This window comes from Poecilia latipinna, unplaced genomic scaffold (genome assembly GCF_001443285.1).
Source record: "Poecilia latipinna isolate Pla-1442-1.1 unplaced genomic scaffold, P_latipinna-1.0 Scaffold136, whole genome shotgun sequence".
Classification (NCBI taxonomy): domain Eukaryota; kingdom Metazoa; phylum Chordata; class Actinopteri; order Cyprinodontiformes; family Poeciliidae; genus Poecilia; species Poecilia latipinna.
The window spans coordinates 648318-666391 of NW_015112752.1; the positions used below are offsets into that span (position 1 = coordinate 648318).

At 37.1% G+C, this 18074-nt stretch overlaps 1 protein-coding gene across 1 annotated transcript; it reads left to right on the plus strand.

Annotated features, from left to right (window-relative positions):
* Positions 1–779: 779 nt before the first annotated feature.
* prodhb (proline dehydrogenase (oxidase) 1b) lies at positions 780–16247 on the plus strand. Its single transcript, XM_015028835.1, has 14 exons — positions 780–1301; positions 3164–3369; positions 6195–6229; positions 6318–6467; positions 6643–6707; positions 6813–6923; positions 8633–8706; positions 8883–8964; positions 10367–10459; positions 11121–11267; positions 11436–11611; positions 12215–12313; positions 12436–12524; positions 14342–16247. The coding sequence occupies exons 1-14, from the start codon at positions 936–938 to the stop codon at positions 14530–14532; spliced, it is 1884 nt and encodes a 627-aa protein (XP_014884321.1). The 5' UTR covers positions 780–935; the 3' UTR covers positions 14533–16247.
* Positions 16248–18074: the final 1827 nt, after the last annotated feature.

Here is an 18074-nt window from a genome sequence, read left to right on the forward strand (position 1 = left end):
CATTCCAGGCCAAACCTATGACAATAAGAGTAGGACCATCACTAAATGAATTCTGAATAAAAGCAGATGAAAGAGCTTCCTTCATAGAGCAGCCTGGCTCAGCCTTAGAGAGAGGCTGAGGAGTACATTGATCTGAGGAAAATTCAGAGTAGAGGTGCTGCTTCTCCACAATAAAGGGAATAAGCTGAGATAAGTTACATAGACATGGATACCTTCTGAGTTGTGCAGAAAACCCTGAGGTTGTTATTTTTCAGAGCTCATCCCAATGAAAGGAGAGTATAGTCCTAGAGCTTCCTGGAATTACTAAAATCTCTCTGGTTAATTCCTGGGATACCTCAGAATGAGCTGGACAGTCAAAGAGAATGGATGATAAAAGATTCAACCTGTGAAATGTGAAAGAAAAAATAAAATTTGAAACGCTTGAATTCAGATACAATTGCATTTTGCAGTGCTGTGAAACGGCTACTTAAGTAGAACATTTCAACAATTTGAAGGTTGGGAGCTGGGAGCACTGGGAGAAGGCAGAAAATATGTTTTTTTTTCACAGATTTATATGTCTTACCCTATGATGTCACGATAAAGTGATCGTTTTGACATAAACAAAAATATTTTATAAAAAATCACATACTGTAGCTTTAAGGTGGTAGGAAAGCTATTCAGTTATTTTGCAGAACGAGTTAAAACTGCCTCTAGAACCACACCTGGTTATGTGATGAAAGTCTCTACATGAGGAGTTCACTCACTGAATGCTCTTCTGAGAAGCTGGATCAGATGCATAGTTTTTGGGTGTGGGCATCGTCACGCCCTCTTTCCGCCAATCAGGTGATTCCTTTGACAAACCCACGTCCTGTTTATTTACACCGTCGCGTGCCAAGCTAAGAAGATGGTGTGCTGACTTTAAGACAATTCTTTCTTATCTACGTTATCATTACCGGATGTTTTGTCTCAAAACCGTGAAAGCCCACACGTGGGTAAATGCAGAAATTCTCTTGAAGCGGTTATTATCCAACCGAAGACTGCGGTCCACCGTTACCTCCAGCTCGACGACCCGGCCGGAGAAGACAGACCATGGCAGAAACCGGAGCGGAGCTCAGCGTGCCTCTGCCCGGCTGCAGTCTCTTGGGAAGAGTGGGAGAGCAGGGAGAGACCGCACCAACTCTTCCTCCGCCGCTAACGAGATCTCCGTAGACTTTGAGCAAAGCAAGGAAGCTTACAGGAGCAAAGACTCATTAGAGCTACTCAGAAGTTTGGTGGTTTTCAAACTTTGTTCCTATGACTTCCTGGTTGATAAGAATGAAGAGGTAATGCAGACAGTAGTAAACTAACAAATAGGAATTGGAATATTTCTGGTGATGTAGTTGTTTGGGTTCAGAATTATTTAAATTAATACTATGATGTTGTAAACAGTATTTATCTATGGCAACAGGTTAGAAGAATGGCGATAAACTTAAAAGCAAGACACGCGATCCTATTAACTCTGCAGGCATTACCTTGTCACAGTAGCCTATGATTTATTAGTCAGAGCTGATAACCTTTACCCAAATATTTAGAGCTGTAAAAACCAATTAGTATCTTTACCAATTTTCATATTTATAAACCATAAACAGAAAACACAATACATTACAGACTATTGTGTTGTCCCTGACTGCTAACCAACCAAACATCCTGCAGTACACCCATGTCTCAAATTACAACCTGCTTTTGCAAGCTCTTTGCAACCTGTTGCATAATGTAAGCTAGCTACTATTTATAAAGTAAAGTAGCTAAGCGGTTTTGTATGGACCAATATTTCTGTTCACATGCACGATGTTACTTTAAATGTGGCAGATTATAAATTTGCATATTAAATGTGTAGTTGGATTTAGTCATGTATATGTTCAGATATAACCACACTTTTCTAATCCACTAATTATTTAATGTTGTGACAAAGATACTTTCTCTACCTAGATGCACATCTATCTACATGCCAGAGAGCTGTATCAAATCATTCTTAGGCTGTTGTCATCTTCACTCTTACTAGTCTGACTTTTGCTAAGAATATCACCTTGTGCCATTTCAATTTAGCCTGTATCATTATAAATCTTAGCAGATGTGTGAAATAAAAAAATGACCTAAGTGCTAAATCAGTACAAAAAACAGAGTAAATGCAGTTAAGTCTGCTCTGCTCAATGATAGCAAAATGTAATTTGCAATAATGTGTGTGAATGTCACAAAGTTGTTATCCATAAATTAATCCTTTATTGCATTAGATATGATGTTGTTTATGCAGCTACTGGCAAAATTTAATCTGCTTTTATTTAAGAATTATTGTTTATAGAAAATTAGTATTAACTTTATCTGTTGTTTTGGCAACAATTACCTTATTTTGAGTTTTTTATGACTTTATGAACCTACCATTCTAATAGCTTCCTAAAAGACTTTCTGCTAACAAAAATCACCTGCACAGTGTTTCTAGCTTAGAGAGTCTGAATGTATTGCACTTGTGTAATTAGCTGAAGTATTTGAAGTTATTGAAGTTATTTGCACTATTGACATTGGATGCTCTGATACTCCAGTGATAACAATATGGTGCACAAAGCTTAATTTTTAAGCATTATCTAAAATCACAAATAACTAGCAGTATAATATTTATTTCAAAACCACAGTTAAACAATACCTCTGACACCACATAAGTTCAATGACAGGGTCACGGTACAGAGATTGTACATTATGAAGTCTCTACTATTGTTAAATTAAATGTACCCAATAGAAGCAAACACATAAATACACACCTTAGCTTATTTTTCATTTACATTTTTGTACTATTAAAACCTAATTAAGGCCAAACTGCCAATTCATGGTAGTTTACGTTTATTTAAGCATTAGGATAAAAGCATACCTGCTACATTGCAGTGGTAATCTTTTACACTTTTTTGCATGCAGGTATCATGCACAATCCTGACCTTTACAGTAATTCACTGATGTTTCATTTTATTTTCTTGTTTTCTTTGCTGCTTTTATGTTTTTACATTGTCATGTACATTTAGAACATGCCAAGTAATTGTTTGTCATTGGGTGCTGTGAGTCATGTAGATTCAGTCCTTTTATGACCCAAATGAAGAGCCAAACTGTCATTGTCTCTTATACTCCAACAACATATCAATGTTTTCTCTTTTTTGCCTAGATAATGGATCTTGGTAAGACTATTCTAGGCCAGAAGGTTTTTGATCAGCTCATGAAGATGACCTTCTATGGCCAGTTTGTTGCTGGGGAGGATCATATATCCATTAAACCTCTGATCCAGAAGAACCAGGCTTTTGGCGTTGGCTCTGTCCTGGACTACAGTGTCGAGGAGGACATCAGCCAGAAGGAGGAAAACCAGAAAGAGAGGTAGTATAACATTTATTGCTTTTTATTTAACTTTAGAATTGATGCTGCATAAGACATGAATAATCATGTCTCTGATTTTGTGTTTTAGATGTTATTTCCATCAACTTTTATCAAATATATGGCAAATTACAAACAGTGCATTTTATTATTTGCAACTATTCATCTAAATTGGAAAAATTAGGATAAAAACTGTGAAAAAAATAAGATTAAGATAAAAACTGTGATTTTTTTTTTTTTTTGGCATCTATTTTGATTGGCAGTATTTTGTCACTTGCCTGGCATCCAGTCACATGGACAGCACAAGGCAGCAGCTATCTGATCTGCCTCCTGATGTAAAGTAGGATGACAGTAAAATCCTTGTGCAACCACTGTCTCTAGACAGCAGCAATGTTACTTCACTCTCAGCTCTGGGCGTTCATGCATATGTGGAATAATTAGAACATTTTCACAGTCCAAGATTAAATATAGACAGCCCGGCCTGCTTCACAGTTACTTGAGTCAGTTGAGTGAATAAAAGGGAACATTTTGATGAGAATTTCTTAGAAGCAAAATAGAAAAATCAACTTGTCAGATTTATTCAGCATATTGTACTAAGTACAAAGACCCTTTATATCTTGTATGACATCTCAGATTTTCAAAAGGTCAAAAATGGTGAATGAAGTGTAAGGTTTTCAGGCAGTATAATTCTAGGTTGATGTAGAGTGACAGCTGACTACTGTGTCAAATCGTGCCACAAAGAAGTTCCTTAGTTTTTTATGTTTTGTCGAATGGCATTACCTTCATTATGACCTACTTATTCTATTTTACAGTGTTGAGAAAAAGTACATGGCTCTTACAGATTTTGTTTTGTTGTTTTTGTCACAGTTAAATGTTAAAGGTCTGAATAAAAACTAAATAAAAAAAGAAATGTGGGTAATTATAGTTAATTCAGTTATATTTTTACAGGACAAGGCTAGTTTTGATAGAATTTATTATTTAGATTTTGCATTTTGTATTATTCATTTTTGTCTGATATTAAAATTTATTTGATGATTTGAAACGTTTTAAGTTTGACAGTTGCTCATTTTTAGACCAGGGGACAAAATTACACCAACTCCAGCTGATAAGCTCTGCAGTGAGCTGGAAAAGCCAGACTACAAGGAAGAGAAACAAACACTGGATTAGTTTTAAGAGGGAGATGCCTACAGTAATCGCCAAGTGGCTTTGTCAGTGTTGTCATTGTTTTTTTGTTTTTTTTATTGCCTAATATAGATTATTAAAAGCAAATATTTAAAGCCTTATGGTTTGTAAGTGATAAAACAACAAATCTAATCTTGGTTTTAATGCTAGAAGTCATTACTCACTCATAATAAGTCTGAGTGGGTACTTATATCTTATTGTTAGTATTACTTAGTACTAACTAAAACTAATGAATATTAGTTAATTTTATGAAACTGATGTCTGTTCCCATGTGACGTGGTTCTCTTATGACTTGGACAAACAAAAAAAAATGACTGCCCAAGGCCAGACATCACTTTAGTGAAATTTATTTAGCTTTTCTTCAGGTGAACAAAGATGGCAGGTGCAGGATATACTGTATACAAGGACGTCCAAGGTATATTAAAATCAGACAAACAGCAGTACCTTCAATGCAAGAGTCCATCACCTTCCATGTGACCTCTCAGGAGTCTAGCCACAGACTGACTCCCTGTGGCGCAGAGCCCTGCTTTTAAAGCCACAGGCTCCGCCCACAGGAAGACCAAACAAGCAAACAAAAACAATTAAACAATTACTTCTAACTCAAGTAAACTCTTAAAGGATACAAAATAATAATAATAAGAGGGAAAAAATAAACTTGTAATCAAAAATACAATAATCAATTTAATAGAAAACACTCAATATGCTCCGATGACGTCATCGCATGACTCCCCCCCGTCGCGCCACAATCCGGAAATAACCCTGCTTGAAAACAAAACCGGGAAAATGTTTGGAAGTGAAAACAGGTCAGGATGGTATGCTAACTGAAGCAGGAACACCGCGTGTGCACCCATGATGAACCGCGTCAGTTTAAGCTGCAACAGAAGTAAGTTAGCGATTGTGTGTGCGGGCGTGCTGCCGTGTTGACACGGACTTATAATTAAGTCCCGGCTCGTGACGGCTCCTCCGTCACATCCCATAACATGGGAAAATGTCTTGTTATAAATGAAATAATCTTCCAATGCAACTAGTACTTTTTCATCAGAATTAAGAAAGCTCCTGTATGACTGAAAAGTTAACTGTAAGTTAGTTTTAATATTTGCACTAAGAACTAGATTGAAATTACAAAGACGTTGTGCTTTTACAGTGCAAACAATTCAAAATTTAGGGAACTGAGCTTACAAACTAAAACATCATGTAAAATTAGTTTTTTAAAAACGCTTTTAGTTCTATATGAATTGTATTGCAGCGTGATCCAATTTTCAACTCCTTCATTCTGTCAAAATGTTGCAGTGGTAAAAGGACACAACTCCCATCAGCTCTCCTGAATCTCTGATGACTGACTTGCTCGCTGTTAAGTCAGATGTTTGTTTACATGAACTTTGTCTGATACCTTATGATGAGAAGGGCGAATAGGTCAAGTGAAAAGTGACGCTTCAAGACCCCATGAGGGAGTCAGCATCAAACATCAAGGATGTTTCAGCATACAGTGTTTAAGGTCATCAAACACAATGACACTCTACGGCATGCCACAAGGCCAAAATGCCCTCAAAGAAATGTCAATTCGCAAAGTCTGATGCAACTCGCTTTTCTAACGTTGCCCCAATCCTGAGCAAATTAACTGCCTTTTCTCAACACTCCTATTTCAGCTCAAGCGTTTCCGCTGAAGGGAAAGGGAGCCTAGGTAAGCTGCCTTGTTTTGTTCTCATTTGTGTACACAGCACATGACGCAATTAGAAGAAATAGGCATGTAAATTTGTTTTCATCCCCAGGCGAGGGCTACAGAGAGAAAAACTATGAAGCAGGCAAGCAATTAGGTGACAGTCAGAGGGAAGTGATTGGAACCTGCACATATTTCTATGCTGATGAGGCCAAATGTGACCAGCATATGGAGACCTTTATGAAGTGTATCAAAGCATCTGGTGGGTAACCTAAATAAGTGATACATTTTGAAAATAAGCTGGTTTCATGCATTTTATTGAAGTCATGAATTTAAATAGGACCCCAGTAGTTATGCAATATTCTTTATTTACTTCTTTCTAAATTGTTACAAAGCAAATGTCTTTGCATCATAATCAAACAGTTTCCTATCCATAGGTGGGAGTTCTATAGATGGCTTTTCTGCAATCAAAATGACTGCACTTGGACGACCCCAGCTTCTGGTAAGATGTAAATGGTAATGTAAAGCTCAGTGTGACAATCTAGCTCGAGGAATAGCAGCAGGAGAGAAGAAGAATAAGATCTTTTGTTCTCTTTGTTCCGATAAGCTCCGGTTCTCAGAGGTCCTCGTGAAATGGCAGCGATTTTTCACATTCCTGGCATCACAGCAGGATGGCATGGAGGCCTCAGAGCAGAGGCTGGAGCTGACACAACTGCAGGTAGGTTTTTTTCCTCCTTCTTTGAGTCCAGAGATCTTTTAATTCAATCTCATATGGGTAAATTTATCTCTCACAAACACTGCATAGACAGCAACAGGATATTCCTACATGTTGTAATGCAGGAGCTTATTTTTTTACCTTATACTACATGCCCAAAATAATGGGACTTGAAAGAAGCTCGGAAGTGGAGTCTGTACCTGTATACAGATTGACTCATGTTTGAACATTAAGGACATTGAGAAAATTTGCAATTCTAACAGTGAGGAGATAAACTGGCGAACTGATGTGCAGCTTGTCTACATGTTACAGTTGGTCTTGGCTTTTCTTGCAGAGTATGCAGGTCCTCTTTACAATCAATAGCCACCATCAGCATGTGAATGTGTGCATGAATAGGTGAACCACTGGATGTAATGTGAAGGACTTTGGAGACTTTGTGAAGCACTATACAAGTACAGACTATTACTATAACCTAAAGACCAAACTTAGATGTTTGCTCACCTAGTGAGATGCTGTTTACATTGGAATTAAAAACATAAGACAAAGAATTAGACAGTAAGAGAATACAAATAAAACAGGACATGTAACAATAAGATAAATTAATGTACAATAAATCAAACTAAGGTAAGATAAATTAGGCTAATCTAAGACAAGTTAAAAATCTCAGATAAGAGAAGATAAATTATTTTAAACTCAATTTCACTGGACACGGATAGACAATAAGCTACAATTACTTTATCCTACTCAAAGTAAAACAAGTAAAGATAAGATAAGGTAAAGTAAATTAAGATTGAAGGGAAGCTTGGTTAAACCAAACTAAGTTAAAAAGGCAGACATTAGAAAAGTCAAGTTTTAATCTTATCTGAATTATAATAAGCTAAACTAAGGTAACCTGACATAAACTATGTTAAGATAATATAAGCTGAAGTAAGATAAATTATCTTAAACCAAGATAAATGGTAGAAATAAGGTAAAAGGAACAGTTACTTTACCTAAAGATAAATCAGGCTTAGCAAAGTAAAGGTCAGCTGAATAAAGCTGATCTAAGGTAAGCCAAAGCTTGAGCTTATTAAAGCTAAGTTAGACATTTTATTGATTCCTACATGGTAAAATCTTACTGTCAACACAGCGACAAAAAGCAGAAGCAGTCAAAGCATAGCATAGCATATTGTCTGTTTAATCCAATTAAGCTAAAGTGAATAAGTTGTGTTAGTTGTTGAACATACATCTGTACAAGATATTGCTATCTAGCGTTCTGCAAGTTTAAGTATCATTTATCTTCTTTTAGACTTCTTCACAAATAAATACTCCTATTAGCTACTGCTAGAAAACAACATAAATAGAAGAATCAGAATTAAATAGCTTTTGACATATGGCAAATACTTGCCTGTTAGCACCTGAAATACATTTTTTGGTCTTCCTCTCAGCTTCTCTGTGCAGTCAGAAATCTGCAGGCACATTACTTCTCATTAGCATTCTTGAGCCGCTTTGCATTGATCATTAATTGGATATAAAGCCTAATCCAAGTGTGCTCATTTCCACAAGCACTGTGATTTATAAGGGGAGGATGTGCATGTTTATTACATCTGCTTATTATGTCCTTCTGATGCTCAGCACATCTATGGATTTTGCGGAGTCACAATTTTATTAAGCATCCTCCACACAGATTTATTGAGAAGGCCCTAGAAATGTAGTTGTTTTTGTGATTACAGGAATTGATGATCAAACTGGGTGCGGAAGGTGACTTCCATGGCTGGTTTACTAGAAAGAAAGGAGAATCAGCAGGGTAGGCACAAACACATAATACTGCATGTCCATTGTACACAGACAATCTACTTTGTCTTTACATAACGTGTGTTTTGTTAGATTATTGACATTAATGAGAAATTATGCACATTGTTGCAAACCTTTATCATAATTTAGTGCACTTATGTAATGTCTTTCCATTTTTATCCCTAACAGATGCATTGACATCCTTGATTGGAACAGTCTAATAGATGACAGAGCGAACACATCAGACCTGCTTTTAGCTCCAAACGTAAAGGTGAGAAGAGCATAGTTCTTTAAAACATAACACAATTCAAATACAATTTAATGCATTTTATAAGTTACAGTTGAAATATTTGTTTTCATTAGCACCTGATGAATAAATGCTGCTCGCATTTGGATTTATTTATAATTCCAAAGTCTTCAAAGAATGTACTTAAAATTAGCAAAAAAATTGAAGATTTGCGATATAATTTTGCAGCTCTGAAAACAACTTGCTGCAGTTAATTTATTTAACATCTATGGACTTGAAATTCTATGAAAACCATCAAACACCATATTTTAAAGGTTAAGCACTGACTTTTATTTTACTTTTTCTTTATTTCACCATATGCAATATTCCACTAGACCAGTGGTTCCCAAACTTTTTCTCCTGGGCCCCCCCAAGCGATTTCCAAACATTTTCATCTTTTAGCTAACTTTACCTGCATCCAACAGCTTTACTCAACTCAGTCTGGGGGAAAAAACTGTGAAAAGTTATTTGCGTTTTGCTGGTTTGCTGCCTTGATTCTAACAAACCTACGTAGCTCTGCACAGCAGCAACAGGTCTCCTTCACTGGTGTAAACCCAGCGCGAGCGTCGTAGCGCTCATGTTGCGTTTAAAGGCGGCTCGGAAAAACAGGTTACGACATGTTAACAACGGATTAAATAGTTTTAACTGCTGATAAAAGTGACAGGGGACACAAATATGGGAAGTGTGGAAGCCTCTACTGTATCAAATTGACATAGAAAAAACAGAGAGTTGGCCATTCTAAGGTAAAAACCCAGCGCATACAGCGTTAGTTTTTTTTTTTTTCCCATCCAGACAGCTTCCCGCGCCCCCCCTGCAATGGCACGGCGCCCCCCTGTAGGGGGCGAGCCCCACAGTTTGGGAACCTCTGCACTAGACAATCACTCAATCTCATTTAGAAATTTTTAAGACCATTCTGATCAATAGTGATATAAAAAACAGAACTACAAAACACCCTAATAAAGAGTAGGGCTCATCAGAAGTTAAGTAAATAGCTTTTGTATTTTTTTAAAAAACCAGTGAAAGTTTATATGAGGCAGTAATTTAATGTGACATTATGTACAATTAAAACATTAAATAAAAAGTGACAAAGGATGAAAAGAATTTACTGGAAGATTTATTTATTTATTTTTATCAAACCAAACCCTTTATATTTTTATATTTATAGAATTCCTAGAATTTGAAAATACATTTAAATTGTTTTAATGTATGAGTTCACAATTGAAAGCTTCCGGCAGGTATTCATAGAGCTACTAGTAGTAGCTCTATGAATACCTGAGCTACATAGAGCTCAGGTATAGATAGAGGTAAGGTAAAACGTAGCTTACCTTCCCTTACCTTTTAGATCTGTTTTGGTCTGTAGTTTACTCTGTGCTTGTTGTTTCTATAGCTGGATAAACTGGAGCCTCTGCTGAAAAACTTCACCATAGAGGATGAGAATCAGATAAAGAGGACATTGGAGCGCCTTGATGTATTGGCAAAGGTAATCAGAAATCACATGGAACCACTAAATGTTTATTATGGAGTAGCTATGAACACAGTTTTAGCATAGTTGACATTTTTGACCAATATCAATGTGTAAAATTTTTTTGTGCCTTTTCTTACAATGTTTCTGTTTGTAATGCCTATATTGTACACATGTTACTGTATGGACAAATGAATACACATTAGTTAAGCAGCTCTGAAAACAACTTACTTTAGTTTTTTTATAATCACCTTATATTCCAGAAATGGAAATTGGTAGTCTAAATACTGCATCCAGCTGTGTCCATCCTTCCATCCACTCATTAATTCATCGGTCCATTAGTCCTTTCATTTCTTTGTCCATCCATCACCTTCCATCAATCCGTTTATTTATTTGCTGTCCTCCCATTCGTTTTTCCATCTCCTGTCCTTCCATCCATCTTTCTCCATTGCGTTATGTTTATTTAGTCTCTGTATTCAAACTTACATCGCCTTCGATATTTGGAGTAAATTGATAGTGAATTATTTTTGGTCTAGAAATGTATGGCATTTTGTATCAGAGAAATGTGCATTACCCGTTGTATTTAACAGTCTATATGTTAAATATGATTAATTCTAGAAAAAAAAATTCTTCATTAGTACATCATTAAGTAATTTTAATTAAAAATATCATTTCACAGTGTGCCTTAGAAAACGGTGTTCGCTTAATGGTGGATGCAGAGCAAACCTATTTCCAGCCAGCCATCAGTAAACTTACACTGGATTCACAGAGGATCTACAACAGGGAGAAGCCTGTTGTTTTCAACACCTACCAGTGCTACCTAAAGGTTAGAACCAACAAAACCAAACAATCAAACTTATAAATTACCTGAGAATTGCAGAAATACATCAACTTTAAAGAATTTTATGTTGAAACAGCTAAAATATTAGATGTAGAGCTCCAGAGGTAAAGACGAATGAGAACATAAACGTGCTCTTTTCTTTTTATTTTGCAGGAAGCCTATAAAAATGTAACTATGGACGTAGAACTGTCCAGAAGGGAGGGTTGGTGTTTTGCTGCTAAGCTGGTACGTGGAGCATACATGTATCAGGAGCGAGAGAGAGCGAAGGAGTTCCGATATGAAGACCCTATAAACCCCAACTATGAGTCTACTAGCACAATGTACCACAGGTTTGAACCATGGCTTGTTTCTTCATTTATTATAATCTGACTAAATCTGATACTGAACTGAATTCGTTATATCAAAACTAAGTTCACATTTTGCATTTTCATAAAAAGCTGACTATATGTGTTGCATGTTGTTGCCACCCCCCAATTTAAAAATAGCAAGCAATTTTTCTTTGGGTCCCAAAGCTATCATCTCTAAATCAATAAAACCTGTCTAATCACAAACATAGACTTGGAGAGCTTGGATGCGATAAGCTATTATATTTCTAGTGCTTTGCATTTAAACTGTGCTGTCAAATAAGATACAATAAATAATTACCCATCTAGTTGGACTCTCCCTACCTTTTGTGCCCACACCTGGTGTAGATGTTGGTGGATAACATGCAGAGGCTCAAGGAATCGGTAGGGCCATTGTGATGATGGAAAAGAACTAGGAGAGTGAGGAAAAAGTAGCTTAAACTCAATGGATAACCCTAACCCCTAACCCTAACCCTAACCCTACATATTTACAATAAAAGACCCAACTAATACAATTTCACTTTTTCCTTGTATTGTGCAACCCTAACTGTGACCATATCTGCTTATTTTCATTTGTTCTTTGGAAAGGTGTTTGGACTTTGTGCTGGACGAGATTGCTCTTAACAGAAAGGCCAATGTTATGGTCGCTTCTCATAATGAGGACACAATAAAATACACCCTGAAAAGGTAAGATTAGATTTCTCACCAATGCACTATTTAAAGTAATAAAAAAAAAAAAAAAACATTTCCCTCAGCCGCATGTGTCTCAGAAACTGAGCTAATGTTATTTGTTTGTCTCAATCACTCAGAATGAATGAGCTCGGTCTCTTACCAGCAGAGAACAAGGTGTTCTTCGGTCAACTACTGGGCATGTGTGATCAGATCAGCTTCCCACTGGGTGAGGAAAACACACAAAACACCCTGCCCACTCTCCTCCACAGTCACACAGGGACAAGGCAACAATCCTTCCTGCCTTACGTAACAATGATTTGAGAGTTTCAGTCCAGCCTCTGCAGGATGTGCATTATCCGTCCTCCCCCCCGTAGCTCTCAGCTGCATCCCACGAGGCCTTCAAGCGACACTCAGGAACCTTACGGGCTATACGGACAAGCATTTCACATGTCAAAGCCGGCCTCCAGCCTGCAAGGTGACATATGAACTGAGACACCTCAGTATTGACCACCTGTCTTAACGAAGCATCACTGTTGCTTCTCACCACTTTGTTTGTCAGTCAAAGACAGACACACTGGTGAAAGACAGCTGTCTGTCAACATGGGGCTCAGGATGAAATGGCCTGAACTGTTATGGATGTAAACAGAGATACACCAGGTCTGTTTGTTGCTTTCTGAATAGAGAAAGAGGAGGCGCAGCCATACTGGAGTCACTGCCTTCCAAAATTATATTGGAGATGAGCTGAGATTTTTATTATTTGTCAGTCACCCAGAAAGTCAAAATGTACATATTTCTATGATATTGTCTTTTAGGAAAACTGTTAGCCAGGAGGCTTTTGTAGAAACTTTGTTTTTCTGCAACGTGTTTAGTTTGATGGATGTTTCTGGATGAAACATTTATCTGAAAGGTAAACACCAAGACAATCATAGTTATGCTTAGCAGATAACCTGACAACTTCAAAGTCAGTGCAGCTGAGCAACAACAAGAGTCCTTCTGTAAAATGTCCTTTTGGGTCAATCTGACATAACGTAAAACTCATGTACTGTGGAAATAGCCATGGGCTATGAGATTCTCATGGTTTAATAACCTAAAGCAAAAATACAATTCTTATAAATATTGACTGACAAAACATATAAAATTAAAGTGAAGAATACTTTCCAATATTGACTTTTCATCTGCAAAGCCCGTTGCTTTTCTTTTCTTCCCAGTTTAGCTGGCCAGTTAGATTTTATGATTTAGTCAAAATGAACCCATAATTAATTAATTAATTAGAGCTGCTATGTAAAAATAATAAGTTAGATTATCAAAATAATAATTTTTTTAACCTGCCCAACAGTTTTTTGTTCATTAAAATAAAAAGAGCATCATTATTTTGAAGATGCTTATTTTGATTATGAGCATCAGCATGACACTTAGTATGACACTTATTATGGCAAATGTTCCTGTCAGGAAACGGGGTGGTCAGACTGTCAGTTCCCATAACCACACTCACACAAAAAATCCTTTTTAAAGACAGGGTCACAGGGTCAGCGCGACCCCGCCGGACTAAAAAGTTTGTGGGGTCCAAATGGCCTCATCTCTTAAGACTTAATGATGTCAGTCAAAGACAGACACACTGGGTTAGGATTGTTGTTGATGCTCTTTTTTTTTTTTTTTTTAAAGATGCAGTAAGGTCTATATTTGGTAATACACAAGAAACTGTTTGTTCTGAGAGAGGCTTGACTGTCCAAATAAAAATGTCTTTGATTTGACCATAGTGGATGTTTTATGGCAAACGAACAAATTATCTCATTTACTCAGAAAATTAAGTTTTGTTTTTTATTTGTTTTCTCCTTTTCTTTCTTTCTGAGATTAAAGTGAGATTAGAACCGATTACTTTTTGAACTCATGGGTTTTTACTTAATCTTTTGTGAGCAAACATTGATTGATTAGCCTTCAAAAACATTGGTACCCCTTGAGACTTGTAATAGGCCCACAAGGGAAGGTGTAGTCAAATAATTTCGTCTAATGGTAGAATACCTTGTTTCCTTTGTCTTATCTCAGGCCAGGCAGGTTTTCCTGTCTACAAGTACGTCCCCTACGGGCCGGTGAGTGAGGTGATGCCCTACTTGTCCCGACGGGCACAGGAGAACCGCGGCTTCATGAAGGGCGCCCAAAAAGAGAGAGAGCTGCTGTGGAAGGAGTTGAAACGTCGACTTGTCTCTGGGGAGCTTCTCTACAGACCAGTGTACTGAAAACACAGAAGCAGAAACCGAGAGGAGAGTTTGTCAGCTCCTTGAGGGATTTTTTTTTTTAGCAGCAGTCGCCATCAAACTTTCTCTCTAGCTTGATGGCTACTGCTGCAGCTGTCTGCTCCAACTCTCTCCCTGTGCATGTCCTGTTTTATCATGTTCTGTAGTTTTTCCTTTTTTTTTTTTTTTTTTTTTTGCAGATGAACTGCATGGAGCTTTATTATTTTCACCCACCTTCAACACATCCAAGTCCTGCTACAGATCCCTATTTCTTTTTTTATCCGCCACCACAACTAACAGCTTTCCTCATATTTTGTAGTTGTGGTATCTGTAAAGCTCTGGTATCCATCAAGTGGGCATCTTTACTGCTCCAAAAGGACTCCCTAAAATGTCAACACCACTAGGGTGGGCATCCTTCGTTATTACTCCATTTATCTTGTAGAGGATAGATAATAATAAAAATAACAGACTGGATTTAAATTGCAGCAAAGGACACATTGTATTTTTGAAGTGGTTTTCCTTTTTATCCACTCTATTCCAGCCACGCACTGCCACTGAAGGCATCCCTCTATGTGTCTGAAGGTGTGTCGCTAAAACAAGGCTTCTTCCTGAATCACTGAAAAACCCTAAACCATATTATAACTCTCATCTCTTTATAATTTGCTGGAATCTATCAGTGAAGTGTTGCAAGTGAAAATTTTATATTGGTTAACCTTTTGTATTAGGTATGCAAGGTTTTTTTTTTTTTTTTTCACATGGAGTTGCATTTTCCTTCTCATTGGGTTTTGATAACTTACACTGATGTAAATATATTGAAAGGATTTTTATTTTTTTATGACATAACTTTGTAGCAATCCAAAAGAGTTCAGTAAACAAATAGTGTCTTACAAATAATCACAGCCCTGAAACTCTTACATTGCGTCACCAAATTCCAATGGATTTGATTTAAACCAGTTATTATTGTGAAGTAGAAGGAAAAAGCATATGCAGTTTTCAATATTTGTGCGTGCATTTATATTAAGTTCCTTAGAATCAATACTGTGTACGCTCATCTTTCACTGCTGTTTCAATTGCAGTACTTTTGGGGTTCATCTCTGCCAGCTTTGTAGATCTAAAAATTCCAAATTTTTGTTAATTTTTCTTTGACAAATGCCTCAGATTGTATGTTTGACATGCAGTCAAATTGCACAATATATAGACGGCATGTGAAGAACAATTTTCAAGTGTACTCAAGAGGATGTGGGTCATGAATATGCTTTGATGTTGCTGTATGTCCTGAGCCATCATACTTAGGGAACCTCTCCCTCAGTCTTCGTTCTTTTGCAGCCTGGAACATGTTTACTTCCAGAACTTACCTGCATTCGTTTCCTTCATGTGACCTGCTCTCCCATCTCTGCTGAAGAAAACAATCCCACAGCATAATAATTCTGGCTTTCCAATTACACTGAGCATATTGCTTGTAGGGCAAAAGGTTCTCCCACATATTCAGCGTACAGCTGTACTTTGAACCGATTCCTCCACCTGTACTGTGGCTCAGTGAAACTTCTCCAAAGTTGCTCAGGTCATGACTTGTGGGCTGTATATCTAAGACTTTTTAAGACATTAAGTGTATCTTAATAAATGCAAGACTTTGTGTAACCTTGCAGAAATCTTTTGAAGCCAATTAGTTGGACTGGATTTTATTTATGGCTACCAGAGTAAAGAGATTTGAACACAAATACTTTTCAGATTATTTTGTCGTTTTTTTCTTCCCTCTTCAAAGACATACATTTCAAATGCACATAACATTTTGTGGTTGTAATGTGACACAAGTGGAAAAGGTCAAAGACTTCAAGGCAGTGTAAAACGCTAAAGGAGTAATAGAGCATTTCACATTTTCTTTTTACAGAATTAGTACAGTAAAAGGTAATTTTCACACTTTAGGTTTCACCAGGAAATACATTTTCCTCAGTTATTGATACACAGTTCATATTTATGTCAGGGGGAAACTAAGCTTCATAGTAATTATGGCCTTGTCATTTTGTGCGAGGAGTCGGTGCTCTGTAGACCATCCTCATTTAATTACCCCTGATACTTCACTCAGTGCAGATCACAGAAATTGGATGCATTAATCATTACTCAAAAGAAATGTTAGCGGCTGGTGAGTTTTACTGCAGCAGAGCAACGCAGAGCTGTCACTGTTGCTCCGTTCTATTGGTTTAATTAAGAATCAAGATGCCTTTGATTTTAGGAACACCTTCTGGGTATACATTTGCCAACAGAATCCCTTCTCACTGGTTGCCTGGACGTTTTTGGGTTTGCTTCACAGATTACAAAATGAAGAATTTGCACAGCTTCCAAATCAGCTAAACCGGTCATCCACTTAGCATATTATTAACCAAGACAGCAGTGAAGGACACAGTCAGACAGTAAGTCAGCTTAGGAAAATATGACTGATGTAATGCTGACTTTTCTTGGTATCATTGATTAGGCTATTTTTGTTATTTTAAAGAGTGGGAGTTTAGTGTCTTCCAAAGCACTGCTCATCTAAATAAAAAACATTATTTTTCAGGGAAACGTCTCAAACTTTTTTTTTTTTAAATAGATGGATTGGCTCATTGCTGCATCCCAGCTGCTGCTTTAGCCATAATCAGGGATTGTGTGCCAGTACATGAAGTGACAGTAACAAATATAGTAGCTTTGAGCTGCTGTGGAGTATCATGTATTTTTATCTGTTGACAGCGAACTGAGAGATTACAGGAAACCATCCGCATTCGGTTTAAAAGCCGCACTCATATCCACAGTGGGGGGATAATGCTAAAGCTTTATTTCTCTCCATGAGATCGCAGGGGGAGTTATCAAAAATAATTTTGTAAAATACAGTTGAAGGCTGATGCATTATGCTTTCTGAATGCAGGGGGAGAGTTTTCAGTCCTCACCCTACTGGGTTTTATATCACTGGAACCACTTTTTATTATTACAAACATTATCATTTTAGGTTGAACTATAAATTATATAAACTGCTGTGGAAGTATTGCTTCATCCCTAATCGTAAACTGATTGGCCTTTTGATTATGACCTTACTAGAACTACAGAAAAATCCAGCTGCTTGCTTAATCAATCATCTGTAGTATTCCTATAGTTCTACATAATTAAACAAAATACACTTTTCATTGGCATAAAAGACAAATATCAGAATTCTATGAATAGACAGCACACTCTGTTTCCTGACATTGCACCATAATCACAAAATTATTTGCACATGGTCAGCCAGAATCCTGAGGGCAGTCTAGAGCAGGTCTGTCAAAGTGCTACATGACATGTTGTCAATATTTAACAGCAACATCTGACACTAGCATGACTCAAATGTCAAGCCAGGAGGAAGAGTTGTTAACATTCAGCAAGGCAGTGACATTTCTCCATAAAATAATTGGCGACACATAAGAAGGTGTACACAAAGTCCAATGTGATTACAGAAGAACGGGTAAACAAAGCTGACAATTGGCTGGTACCACTAATTACTGGCTACATACACCTGTCATGTTGTTGAATATATGTAACATTTG